The following is a 12817-nucleotide window of genomic DNA, read 5'->3' as shown; positions in this document are numbered from 1 at the left end:
AGTGTCAAGCAGCAACACATGCGCATTGCGGTCTGTTCCCGTCTGGCCACTGAGGCGCATGCACAGTAAGCTTCAGGCAGCGGGTACGACCATGGCGGGCGGCGGCGGCGGCGGCGGTGGCGGCGGGGGGCTCGGCATGCTATGGGTGCTGGCCGGTGTGGTGCTGCTGGCGGGGACTGGCACACATGCGCTCTACTTCCACATCGGGGAGACCGAGAAGCGCTGCTTCATCGAGGAGATTCCGGACGAGACCATGGTGATCGGTGAGGGGCGGGGGAAAGTCATGGCCGGTACCATGGTGATGACGTTGTGGGGGTGAAACCAAGTGAGGCCGCGGCGTGGGCGCTAGCATGGTAACCGGGGGGGGGCGAGAAGAGACCAACTCGGCCCTGGGTGGGGGGGTGAAAGACACCAACTGACACTGGGGCCAGGTGACAGACAGGTGGGGGCAGGGGATCTCCGGAAGTGGCGGGGTGGGAGAAACCAACAGGTGGACTGGAGGTGAGGTGGGCCACAAAATGATGGAAGAGACTGTGGGGTGGAGGCGAGGTGAGAGGTCGGGTAGGGGTAAGGGGTCATGAGGGCAGTGAGGGTGGAGTAGGGGCCCCAGGCTGACCCCCTTCCAACCCCACAGGGAACTACCGCACACAGTTGTGGGACAAGCAGAGCGAGTCCTTCCTGCCCTCCACGCCGGGGCTGGGCATGCATGTGGAGGTGAAGGACCCCGATGGCAAGGTGAGGGGCAGGGCTGGCCCGGACGCCTGGGCTCTGTCAGATCTGGCTGGGGGTGCTGAGGCACCTGGGTGCTGACCTGGCGGAAAGGGAGACATGGGAGCCTGGCAGATGCCTGGGCTCTGTCCTGGCTTTTGGGGGATGCCTGGGTTCTTTCCCACTGGGAATAGTGACCTGGGAGTCCAGATGCCTGGGTTGCATCCGTGCTTGGGATCTCACAGCTTGGTCCCCACAGGTGGTGTTGTCCCGGCAGTACGGCTCTGAGGGTCGCTTTACCTTCACCTCACACACACCTGGCGAGCACCAGATCTGCCTCCACTCCAACTCCACCCGCATGGCGCTCTTTGCCGGTGGCAAGCTGGTAACTCCCTGAGGGGTGGGGGGGGCTTGGAACCCGGACAGCTGGGTTCTGTCTGGGCTGAGCAGGGTGGATCCTGGGAGCCTGGACTCCTGGGCTTTTTTCTTTTGCTAGATTGGGGGTCTGTGGTTAGAACAGGGGGATGGGACCCTAGCTGTTAGAGCGTGTGGGGCTGGGGGGCCTGAACTCCTGGGTTGTCTCCCTAACTGATGGGGTATCAGAGCCCAGATGTCTGGTTGAGTTCTTAGGTCCAGAATGGAGCAATTCATCTCTGGAGGGGGCAGCCCATTAGGATTCCTGGGTTCACTCCCCAGGGCCAGCCTGCCAGCCCCTTCGGTGCCTCAGTTTCCCTCACAGAAACAGAGTCATCTGGGCTATGTATAGCTCCCCCTTGGCTCGTGGCTAGACAGATGGGCCCTGGGGGTGGCTGTGACTGGCTCATTGGCTGTCCCCCACCCCCTTAACCCCCTGCTTCTCTCCCCCTCCCCCCCTGCAGCGGGTGCACCTGGACATCCAGGTAGGGGAACACACCAACAACTACCCTGAGATTGCCGCTAAGGACAAGCTAACGGAGTTGCAGCTCCGCGCCCGCCAGCTCCTTGACCAGGTCGAGCAGATCCAAAAGGAGCAGAACTACCAGCGGGTAAGAGCAGGGGGCCCAGAGTAGGGGTGGGGGGGGCATCCCTGCCTGAAGGAAAAGGGGGAACTCTACCTCCATCCCCAATGGGGGGGGCGGTACAGGGAGCATCCAATAGAAGGGTGTACAAGGAGCACTGGGGTGGCATTGGGAATGCTGGGGAAGGTACTAGGAGCATGAGAGGAGTACTGGGGGTACTAGGAACCCTGAGGGGTACTGGGGGTTTTATTGGGAGCCCTAGGCAGGGCACTGGTGGGGACACTGAGAGCACTATGGCTGCATGGTTTTTTTGGGGGGGGGGGGGGGCAGTTATCAAAGCTGCAGCTGGCATCAGAGGGCACAGGCCGGGGCAGTGCCAGGGGACACCGAGCAGGCTGTGGGGGTGGTTTTAGTCCTGGTCCAACCTTCCTTTGTGATTTTTTTTCCACTCGCCTCCCCCAGTACCGCGAGGAGAGGTTCCGGATGACTAGTGAGAGCACCAACCAGCGGGTGCTCTGGTGGTCCATCGCCCAGACCATCATTCTCATCCTCACTGGTGTCTGGCAGATGCGGCATCTGAAGAGCTTCTTTGAGGCCAAGAAGCTGGTTTAAATTCCCTCCTTGCCCACCCCCCATTCCCTCTTCTCCTCCCCCCCCACTGTCTTCCTATCTCTTTCACCCCTGAGTTCAGTGTAGCACTGATTTGCCATGAAAATAGCAGGCTTCTCTGCCTGGCAGGGAGCTGGGGGGCACTGTCAGGGTGCAGGCACTGGAGGGGAGGGGTACTGGGGGCCAAGGGGGGAGGGACTAGGAACCCTGGGGCGCTGTTATCAAGGAGGAGGCAGGGGCTGCTTTGTGCCCCCACAGTGCCTTTAGCAGTGCCTGGCAGGTGGCCTGCTCTCTTAAGTGAGGCACAGCCAGGGGATGGGGTGTGGGGGTGGGGAATGGCATGAAGGCATCTGCCCAGCACCAGCCCATAACAGGGTAGAAGAGGAAGCCATCAGACCACTTAACACAGCATGTACCAGGCTTCCCCCCACCCCTGACACATCACGGGTGTCCCAGATTCCCTGCCCTCTTTCCTGTGACCAGCCACAGTCGCTGTCACAGGCTTTGATCAGAAGCATTTTTGTTACGATTGTTTTATGGAGCGCAATAAAACATCGGTTCCAGTACCTAGCAGCTGGCTGGTGATTTGGGGGCTATGAAGCCTATGCCTGTAAGAGCCTGGAGGTGGAGGGCTCTGGAGGCAGCACGAGGCAGGTGGAGAGGGGCAGCAGCAGGCACTGAGTAAATGGAAGGGCTCTATTGCCCTAGTGAGGTGGGTCCATTGATGATCCCAGGGCAGATGTGAGATTGCCTGTGGGGCAGCAAGGGGCCCCCATGTTCGGACATCTGGGTTCTATCCAGCTGCTGGGGGAGGAGGAGCTTGGATGCCCGGATTTTATTGGTGGGGAGGGGACAGGGGCTCCTTGAGGCAAAGCTGGGATGCAACCTAGGTGTGCTGGCTGCCCTGCCCTAGCCTGGAAACCCAGGAGCCCTGGACCTGGTGCCCGCAGAGCCCCACGGCTCCAGCTATAAGGCCCCTCCCTGCCTCGGGCGGTACGAAGCTAAGGCGGTCCTCCAGCAGAGGAGCAGTAGGGAGCAGAAGTGGCGCCCTAGTCTGGGGTCTTGGTCTCGGTGGGAGCATGCGCCCTGAGACCATCTCCCCCCCCCCCCCGGCTGGCCGGCGCATGCGCGAGCCACCGCCTAGTGCGCCTCCGTCCGGGTTCCGGAAATGCATGGACGCATGCGCGCTTGGCCTGACAGACGCTAGCGGCGAAGATGGCGGCGCCCAGCCCGAGTTTTGCGCACATGGGGCTGGACCCGCGCCTGCTGCAGGTGGGGCTCGGACACCTGGGTTCTCTCCTGGCTGGTGGGGGAGGGGGGATCTCGGACGCCTGGGTCTTATCCAGGCAGGGGGAGTGGGGGACGGCTGGGAGCTCGGATGCCTGGGCTGGGTGGTGAGGTTGGTGGGTTTTAGAGCAGGGTCTGGGCCCGGACGCTTCAGGCCTGTGGGAGCGCGGGGACAGGGGGAGCCCTTGGGAGCGGGGGGAGCCTGACGCTTGAGTCCCTCCCGCAAGGCCATCGCAGAGCTGGGCTGGGCCAGGCCGACGCTGATCCAGGACAAGGCCATCCCCCTGGCCCTGGAGGGCAAGGACCTCCTGGCGCGCGCCCGCACTGGCTCGGGCAAGACGGCTGCCTATGCCATCCCCCTCATCCAGCACCTGCTGCAGCTCAAGCAGGTATCCTCGGGGTCTGGGAAGAGGTGGGCCTGCTCTATGCCCTCCCCTCACTTTCCTGGGGCGGGGCCAGCTTCCCGTAGGCCTTTCCTTGGGCAGGGCATGGCCTTGGAGCTCTGGTGGGGTAGGAGTGGGGTCCTGACCCCTTCCCATTGCCCCAACAGGGCCCAGCAGTGCAGGAGCAGGCTGTGCGGGCCCTGGTGCTGGTGCCCACCAAAGAGCTGGGCCGGCAGGCAACTACTATGCTGCGGGACCTGGCCGCCTACTGCACCCGCCATGTCCGCATCGCTGATCTCTCCGCCCCTACAGAGCCAGCAGCGCAGAGGTTAGTGGCTGCCAGGAAGGAGCAGGGCCAAGTTAATCCCCATCCTCTTGGTTTGCATGCGGCAGGGTTGGGGCCTGGCCTGCATGGACAAGCCTGAGAGGTGGAGTCTTCTCTGTGCTCTTCCCCCTGTATCTGCATGTTGGACCCACTCCTACAGGTGACATCATAGGCCCCACCCCCCACAGGTGACATGTTTTCCCTTCATCTGCATAGGGGGTCTCCTAGGCTTCTCCTCATTTGCATGCATCAGCCTACAGGGTGGGGCCACCCCTCAGTTCTTTTCTTCTCATCTGCATGTAAGAACCCCCCCAGGTGAGATCAACTACGTATTGCCCTCATTTGCATGGGGGATTCTCAAAGGCTTTAGTATTTGTGTAGACAGTCCTAAGGGGTGGGGCCTTTCTGTGCATCTCCCTCTTATCTATACATCAGGCCCCACGTGGCTGACATCACCTGTATATTCTCCTCCTTTGCCAAGGGGGGCTCTCTAGGGGTTGGGGCCACCCATTAGCCCAGACCTGGCCCCTCATTTGCATTGGTGACCCTAAGGCTTGGGCCACCCCTGTGCTTCTTGTCGTTCACTTGCATGTTAGGTTCGCACATGGGTTAGGTCACCTGTGTACTCCTTCATTTGCATAGAGGGGCTCTCAGAGGCGGGGCTGTCTTTCTGTTTCTTCTCTCATTTGCACGTGGAGCATGTAGGGGGTGGGGCTGTTTATATGCCCCTCCCCTTTCATTAGCATAGATTTCCCTGGGTGTCTTTTGCTTTTCTTCTTTATTTGCAAAGGATGTCTCTCCCACTCACCCACTGCCCTCCCCCAGTCCTCTGGATTCTCTCAGACTCTCTTGCCCTGCTTCCTCCGCTTCATTTTCTTCTCCTGTAGCAGCAACCCTGGCACCCAGAGCCAGGATGCCTGGGTTCTTTTTGCCCTGCCAACCCAGCTGTGCCTCAGTTCCCTCTCCTGTAGCTGCAAGCAGCACTTAGGGAGGGGGTGCAGATTCCAGCCTCATGCCTGCTCTGCCTCACTGCACCTTAGGCCCCTGCTGATGGAGAAGCCGGACGTGGTGGTGGGGACCCCTGGACGGGTGCTGGCTCATGTGCTAGGCCATGGACTGAGCCTCCGTGATTCACTGGAGCTGTTGGTGCTGGATGAGGCTGACCTGCTGCTCTCCTTCGGCTTTGAGGATGACCTCAAGAGCCTGCTGTGGTGAGGGTGGCCTTGGGGCAGGGTGCTGGCAGCACTGGTGGAGTGCCTCAAGTGGAACGGGGGGAGGGGAGGGGCTACTGGGAATATTTACAGGCACTGGGAGGGTACTGGAAGTACTAGGTTAGTGCTGGGGAAGGCACAGGATACTGGGAGGGTACTGGTGGGAATGGGGGTGCTGAGTTTACTGTGGGTACTGGGAGGCATAATGAGAGACCTGGATGGGCATGGGGGGCTCTGGGATAATACTCGGGGGCACTGAAGGACACTGGGAGGATACCGAGGGGCTGCTGGGGGAGCACAGGGTGGGTACTGGGGGTGTTGGGAGGATCTTGGGGGTACTGGCAGCCCTGAGGGGATACTGGTGCTACAGGGAAAATCCTGGCGGGTGCTGGGAGCCATGGGGACACTTGAGCTGGGCTGACCTTGGCACCCTCCCCTTGTTCCCTCCCCTCCACCCTGCAGCCACCTACCACGGATCCACCAGAGCTTCCTCATGTCGGCCACCTTCAGCCCTGATGTGGAAGCGCTCAAGGAGCTAGTGCTGCACAACCCGGTGTGTCAGGGTGGGAGGGGGCTGGGGAGTCACTGGGACATGGGGTTAACTGGGAGTGGGAGTTGGGGGTGGTTGCTGGCTGCTGGCTGGGGGAGACCTGGAGCTAGCCTCAGCCAGAGGGGACTAAGGCATGGGCAGGATTGTCTTTCCCCTGCCCCTTGCTGTGCCTCAGTTTGCCATCACATAACTGGAATTGCAGCACTTAGAGCCAGGATGCCTGCATTTGTTCCCTGCTTGCTTGCCACCCCTGCCTCCCCACCTTTGCCATTCCTCAGTTTTTTCCCAGCTTAGTGCTGACCCAGGCTGTGTTATGTGGGGGGTGGGGCAGGTGACACTGCGGCTGCAGGAGGCACGGCTGCCAGGGCCGGCCCAGCTGCAGCAGTGGCGCTTGGAACTGGGGACAGAGGAGGACAAGTGTCTGGTGTTGTACGCACTGCTCAAACTGGGGCTGCTCCGTGGCCGTGTCCTGCTCTTTGCTGGTGCCCTGGAGCGCGGTTACCGCCTCCGCCTCTTCCTCGAGCAGCTCGGCCTGCCCACTGGCCTGCTCAATGCCCAGCTGCCCACACGCTCCAGGTATGTCCCTGGGGGAGGTGGAGTTGCGGGGGGGGGGGGGCTGGGGAGCACCTGGGGGGGGAAGGTTCTGGTGGGATCGAGAGCAGGTGAGAGGACCTAGAGTGGGGTGTTGTGCTCTGGGGTGGGGTCCGTGTCTAAGGCAGAAGAAAGGGATCTGAAGGGGATGGGGGGAATCGAGAATGGGGGAACTTAGATCCTTCTCTTCTGCTCTGACATGGGTGGATTTAGAGTGGGGGATCTAGAACAGTGGTGGGTGTTTAGAGTGGGGAAGGGTCTGGAGGACCTAGAGTGGGGGAGAGGTCTGGGGGAGATCTAGTGCAGTGGTGGAGATGGGATTCTAAGATAGTGGGGATCTAGAGTTGGGGAAGCGAGTCTAGAGCGGGGGAGCTAGAGCAGGGCACGGGCTCTAGTGTGGGGAGGAGTCTGGGGATCTAGAGCAGGGGAAGGCTCTGGGAACCTGGAGCAGGTGAATCTAAAGCAGGACAGGATCTAGGCTGTTACGGTCCAGAGCAAGTGAGGGTGAGGGGTCCTAGGGGATCTAGAATGAGATGATCTGCAAGGGGGGGCGCTGTAAAGCAAGGAGTGGGGTCTGGGGGAGCATGGGGCAGGGGGTATTGAGATCCACCCCTCCCACCCCCTGCAGGTGCCACATCCTCAGCCAGTTCAACCAGGGCTTCTATGACTACCTTATTGCCACCGACGAGCTGGACACAGTGGAGAGCCAGGCCCAGGCCCGGACCCGCAGGAAAGCCTGCAAGGGCCCCAAGGCTGACAAGTGAGTCCTGGGAGAGTTTGGGTGTGGGGGGGGGTGGGAGAGGGGGGGGTCCTCCCCAGCAGGTTCCCCCCCCCCTCCTGATCCCTGCTTCCCCCCCACAGAGGCCAGGACCCTGAGTTTGGCGTCTCGAGGGGCATAGACTTCCAGGACGTGGCAGCTGTCATCAACTTTGATTTGCCTCCCACCCTTGAGGCCTACGTCCACCGGGCTGGCAGGTATGGGGTGGGGTCATAATACATGCAGTGGGGCTGGAAGGGCTAAGATGGGGGAGAGATCCTATAGCTATGGGCACAGACTTGGGGGCGGGGATCCCCCAGCCCCAGCAAGCCCGTGGTCACAGGGTCTCAGCCTGGAGATTTTTTGCACTAGTAGTTAATTAAATCATGAATTCACCCAAAATCTCTCTCTTTCCCCCAAAAAATCAATTAGCAGCTTCTGTGATTGGCTGTGGATGTCTGTCTGGGTCTTTCTCTTCCTGAAATCATCTTGATGTATAGTTAACAGCACCTAATGAGTCATTATTCTAGCACCCTGCAGAGATTGTGGGGGGTGGTAATTGCCAGACCCTAGTGAATAACTGGGAGACAGGACAGGTGCCCCCTGCTTTGCCCCTCTCCCTGGGGCAGTTGGAGCCTGCTCTGATTCCTGCTCCCTGTGACACCCTCTCAACTCAGGACGGCTCGTGCTGACAACCCTGGCATGGTCTTGACCTTTGTGCTGCCATCAGAGCGCTCGCAGCTGGATGCCATCGAGGAGGCACTGGGGGCAGGTGGGTGCATGGATGGAGGGTCCTGAGTGGAGAGTGAGGGGATCTTGGGGTGATGTAGGGGCTCTGGATGGAGGTCACATCAGGGCCCTGGGGCCTGTCCCAAACCAGTCTCTCAGCTGCCCCATCAGTTTGGGGGCTCCTGGGTGGGGGTCTAGGAGGTCTTAGGGGTGACACAAGGGCTCCGGGGGGGTGTTACACAGCTTGGACTGGGTCCAATGTCCTGATCTGTCTGCTGGCAGGGGGGAATCTGGAGGGTTGTGGGGACTGGCACTGAATAGGGAGCTCAAGGGGGGTCACAGCTTTGGGACAGGCTGCAGCACCCTGATCTCTCACCTTAGAGATGGTGGGGGCTGGCCTCAGGGTTACTCTAAGTTGGGTTCTGGGAAGTCTAGGACCCCTCTTACCCCCTCCCCTTCTCCATTTCTCCTCCCAGATAATGCTGAAGCTGCCATCCAGCTCTACCAGTTCCACATGGAAGAGATTGAGGGGTTGCGTTACCGCTGCCGAGTGGGTGTTGTGGGGGCAGTGTCAGGGGCTTGGGGGAGATAATGCTAGGGCTTAGGGGCCTGGGGAGCGGAGAGGGCAAAGTCAGGGCCTGGGAGGTTGCTTGGCTGGTTGAGTGGGGTTGGGTGTGGGTGTGGGTGAGGGGCAGGGCAAGGGTCCCTCAGCATTATAAGGCTGGGGGTGGGGTCCAGAGGCTGTGTGGGGGGAGCTCTGACCCCATCCTGCATCTCTTCCCTAGGATGCCATGCGGTCAGTGACCAAACAGGCTATCAAGGAGGCGCGGTTGCGAGACATCAAGGAGGAGCTGCTCAACTCGGAGAAACTAAAGGTAGCTGAGGGGACTGCTGCCTATGCCAGTGTCACTCCAGGCTATGTCTGGCATGGGTGGGGGTCCTAACAGGTTGCATCCCTCCCCCACTTCTCTACCCACAGACATACTTTGAGGACAACCCCCGGGACTTGCATTTGTTGCGGCATGATCGGCCTCTGCATCCCGCCATCATCAAGCCCCACCTCCGCCACGTGCCTGACTACCTGGGTATGTGCCCCTGCCATGTGGCTGCTTCTAGGTGGAGCCTGAGCAGAGGGCTGGTTATATTGGGGCCCCTTGGGATACAGCCATCTGGGCTCGAGTGCGGTGGGGGACACTGCTTGACACATGGATGCCATATCTGGCGCTGAGTTGCAACCACCTCTGGGATAGGACATGTTGAGGGCGGTTTATGAAGGGACTTGTGCACTGAGATGTAGCCACTTCTGGGGTGGAACGTGTTGGGGGGCCTGGTTATATCAGGACCCCTGGAGAAACAGCTGGGCTAGGGTGTGTCTGGTGTGCTGCTTGACACAGAGATGCATTATCTGGTGCTGAGATGTGACCATCTTGGGTGGAGAACAATTAGCCAGGACCCCCAGGGTGGGAGTTAGGAGGCAGCCCTGCCTGGGGGGCTGGTGGGAGGTGGTCTTGATGCCCCTTACCACCCCACCCCCCCTGTTAATGCCACTGACCTCCCTCTCCCCCATAGTGCCTCCCAGCCTACGAGCCGTTGCCCGGCCCCATCTCAGCAAGCGCAAGCGCCAGCGCCACAAGCCCCCAGCCCACAACAGAGCTGGCTTCCAGGTGAGCATCCCCTCCTAACTCCCTGGAGACCTGGACCCCCACATGCCTTGGGAATCCCCAAGGGGGTAGGATTGGTGATGGCTGTACTTGTTACCTGTTACCTGCTAGGGAGATGTAGCCACTTCTGGGGTGGAGTGTGTTGTGGGCTTAGTTGTACAAGGCTGGTGCTGAGACGTGTCTGCCTCTCCTCTCTCCAGTCCCGGGGGACCCGTAACCCTCTCCGAAGCTTTCGCTATCTGGGCAGGAAACCCCGGCACCCAGGCAAGAAGGAAGAGGAGACGATGGCCTGATACATCGGGCTTGAATGGATGGTGTCAGAAAGTGGTAGAGCAGCGGTGGGACAGGGGGCTTCTGAATAACCAGAACCTTTCCCCCTCCTGGCAACAAAACTCCAGAGACTAAAGCTAAAAAGCCCTGGATAGAGACTATACCCCCACCCAGGAACTACCCTGAGGTGTGCCTGGGTGTGGGGGGCTAGCCTGGTCAATTTCATGTCAGTTTCAGGCCCCCTGGCTGAAATGGACCAGTCCAGCTGGGCACAATAGTAACCCCTTACCCACCGGCTCCCTGGTATTGTCCTCTGGCCTGATTCCTGCAGGTATTCTTTAATTAAGCTAAATTGAGTGGCTCATTGAGGTCCTCTAAGGAGAAAACGGTGGGGCGAGTTATGGCCCTCCACAGTGTAGATGTCTGACTCTAGGCTGTGAGCTCTGGGTGCCAAGAGGGCACAATGGCATGAGCACTCCAAGAAGCAACGTCCTTAATAACCCAGCCTCTTAATTACCCTCTTAATTAATTACCTTAATTAAGGTACCAATAAGTTACTACTATATTTATTGGTGTATCACGTGCTTTTTCCATGGGCATTAGCAATTGTGGGTTGTGATCTGACATTATAATTTCTGGTGTATCCCTTTCCCCTGCTCATTAGCAAAGGGGAATTGGGAGGGAGGGGTTAGTGTTGCTAGAGTCAGATGGGGGAGGTTTAAGGTTGCTGGGAACAGCATGGTGGTGGGGTTAGTGTTAGGGGCAGAAGGGGTGGAGTTGAGGTTGCTGGGCACAGAAGGGGGTGGGCTTAGGGTGGCTGTGATGCTACGGATTCGGGAGTGAAGTTCGGGGTGCTAGGATGAGCTGTGGTCAGGGTTGCCTTTTCTAAGGGGTGAGGCTAAGACTCCTGGCCTACCTCGCAGTCCCTTCTCAGTTTTCTTTGCTGGCCCTTGGCCCAGCTAAAGCCACCTGGGGCTGGGTGAAAGGCATTGCACGTGGCTGCAGCTTCCCAGGCCCAGCAGGGGCAAAGGCAGTCGGAGTGTGGGGCAGGCAGGTGTCCTCAGGCCTTATCTTCCTGGCTCCCCCTATCAGCACCTTATCGGGGCCTTGGGAGGTGCCTCAAGGCCATGACCGGGCCCTAAACCCTGCCCGGGAGATAGCAGCAGAGCACCCAGCCATCACGCAACTGGGCAGGTGGGAGTGCAGAGGGGTCATCGAATTGCCTGGGCCTCAAGGTTAGTCGCACGCAGCACCCCAGACCTCATCGCTACAGCCGCACGGCACCTGTAGCCCTTCTGCACGCCTCCTTTCCCTGCTCTGCATGACAGTTGCAGGTCTGCTGTTGCTTCAGCCAGTAGCTCCATTGCAATGCATATGCTCCATGCTTCCCTGGCATAGCTACAGCTGCATGCCACTCATGTTCTCCAGCTACAGCTCTGGGTCTAACACCCAGCCCCAGCCACATGCAAGACTAGTCTGAGCCATGATTGCTCAGGGTGCCTCTGGCTACAGCTGCTTGTCACCTGTACCCCCTGGCTGCAGCCACATGCTCTGTCCCCAACTACATGCAGCAACCTGTGGTTGCACATGGCACCCTCTCCAATCCCTACAGTCCCACACCTGACCCTTAGCTATTTGCAACACCCACACACCCCATCTCCTGTCCCTACAAACATGCACCTGACCCCAGTTGCATGCAAACCCATATCCCATATATTCCTACAACCACACACATACCCCCCCGCTATTCACAACAGCTCCATACCCCTGTCTCTTATGGCTATTGCCATGCACCTGACCCCAGCTACACAACAGCCAGCTGTCCCTACAACCATCTACCTGCCCCCAGCTACACAGCAAGTCTACACCCTATCTCCTAATCCTACAGCCATATACCTCCCCCCAGCTACACGCGACCCCATACCCCATCTCATCACTACAGGCACTCGCTTGACCCCAGCTACACACAACAACCCCACACTCGTATCTTGTATTTCTACAACCACACACCTGATGCCCCAGCTACACACAACAGCCCCATATCCCCATCTGTCACTAGAGCCAAGCGCCTACTCCCCAGCTTCAGCTGCCCACCCATCCTGCACCAACCCCATAACACTGCCGCAGCCCATAGCTCACCCGCCCTATGGGTACCTGCTGTGCCTACCCTATGCCCTCCCCAACTATGCCACCCAGTGACCTTGGGGCTCCCTGGATCAAGGCCAGGCCCAAGTGCCTCCTTGAACCCTTCTGCAATTGTCCTTATCGGTGCCGACGTGCCAGGCAATGTGCCAGTGCCAGGGTGGGGGGCACCAATGCACATGGCCTTGCCCAGGGTAGCATGGGTGTCACCTTGCCTGGCTCCTTCCTGCTTGAGACGAGGAATAAAGGTGACTCTGCTTTGCATATATTCAGATAAATTGTAATATATTTGCGTACATTATAATAAACACCACTCTTGATGCATTTTTTGCATGTATTGCATTGTTCCTTTGCAAGAAGTGTAAAAGTGGAGCCTAATTCAAATGCCTCATAAGATGTTCGCATAGAATTAGAATAAAACTCTGATGTATGAGCGTATCTTGTGCCCTTTAGATTAATCCTTTCCAAGATGGAGCAGGAAGATGACTATTTTGCATATATTTGAATACATTATAGATTGCATACAACTAGGATAGCTACTGCTGTATCACCAGGTTTCCCATCAATTAGATCATTCTTTTCCAAGAACCATAGGG

At 58.9% G+C, this 12817-nt stretch overlaps 2 protein-coding genes across 2 annotated transcripts; both read left to right on the top strand.

The window, feature by feature from the left end:
- The first annotated feature begins 43 nt into the window (after positions 1 to 43).
- TMED4 (transmembrane p24 trafficking protein 4) lies at positions 44 to 2885 on the top strand. The gene is made up of 5 exons (XM_090055352.1): positions 44 to 263; positions 635 to 735; positions 968 to 1093; positions 1587 to 1733; positions 2169 to 2885. Exons 1-5 carry the CDS (start codon positions 59 to 61, stop codon positions 2316 to 2318), a joined length of 729 nt encoding a protein of 242 aa, XP_089911478.1. The 5' UTR covers positions 44 to 58; the 3' UTR covers positions 2319 to 2885.
- A 141-nt stretch (positions 2886 to 3026) lies between these two features.
- Positions 3027 to 12794, top strand: DDX56 (DEAD-box helicase 56). The gene is made up of 14 exons (XM_090055349.1): positions 3027 to 3587; positions 3830 to 3991; positions 4153 to 4313; positions 5351 to 5521; positions 5984 to 6074; positions 6403 to 6647; positions 7291 to 7422; positions 7524 to 7637; positions 8097 to 8191; positions 8625 to 8698; positions 8934 to 9023; positions 9128 to 9233; positions 9718 to 9812; positions 10010 to 12794. The coding sequence occupies exons 1-14, from the start codon at positions 3531 to 3533 to the stop codon at positions 10100 to 10102; spliced, it is 1686 nt and encodes a 561-aa protein (XP_089911475.1). The 5' UTR covers positions 3027 to 3530; the 3' UTR covers positions 10103 to 12794.
- Positions 12795 to 12817: the final 23 nt, after the last annotated feature.

Source organism: Crocodylus siamensis, chromosome 6 (assembly GCF_052110815.1).
Source record: "Crocodylus siamensis isolate JL-2025a chromosome 6, ASM5211081v1, whole genome shotgun sequence".
Taxonomy (NCBI): Eukaryota; Metazoa; Chordata; order Crocodylia; family Crocodylidae; genus Crocodylus; species Crocodylus siamensis.
Note: the sequence above shows the minus strand (reverse complement) of the source record. Positions and strands in the feature narration are given on the sequence as shown.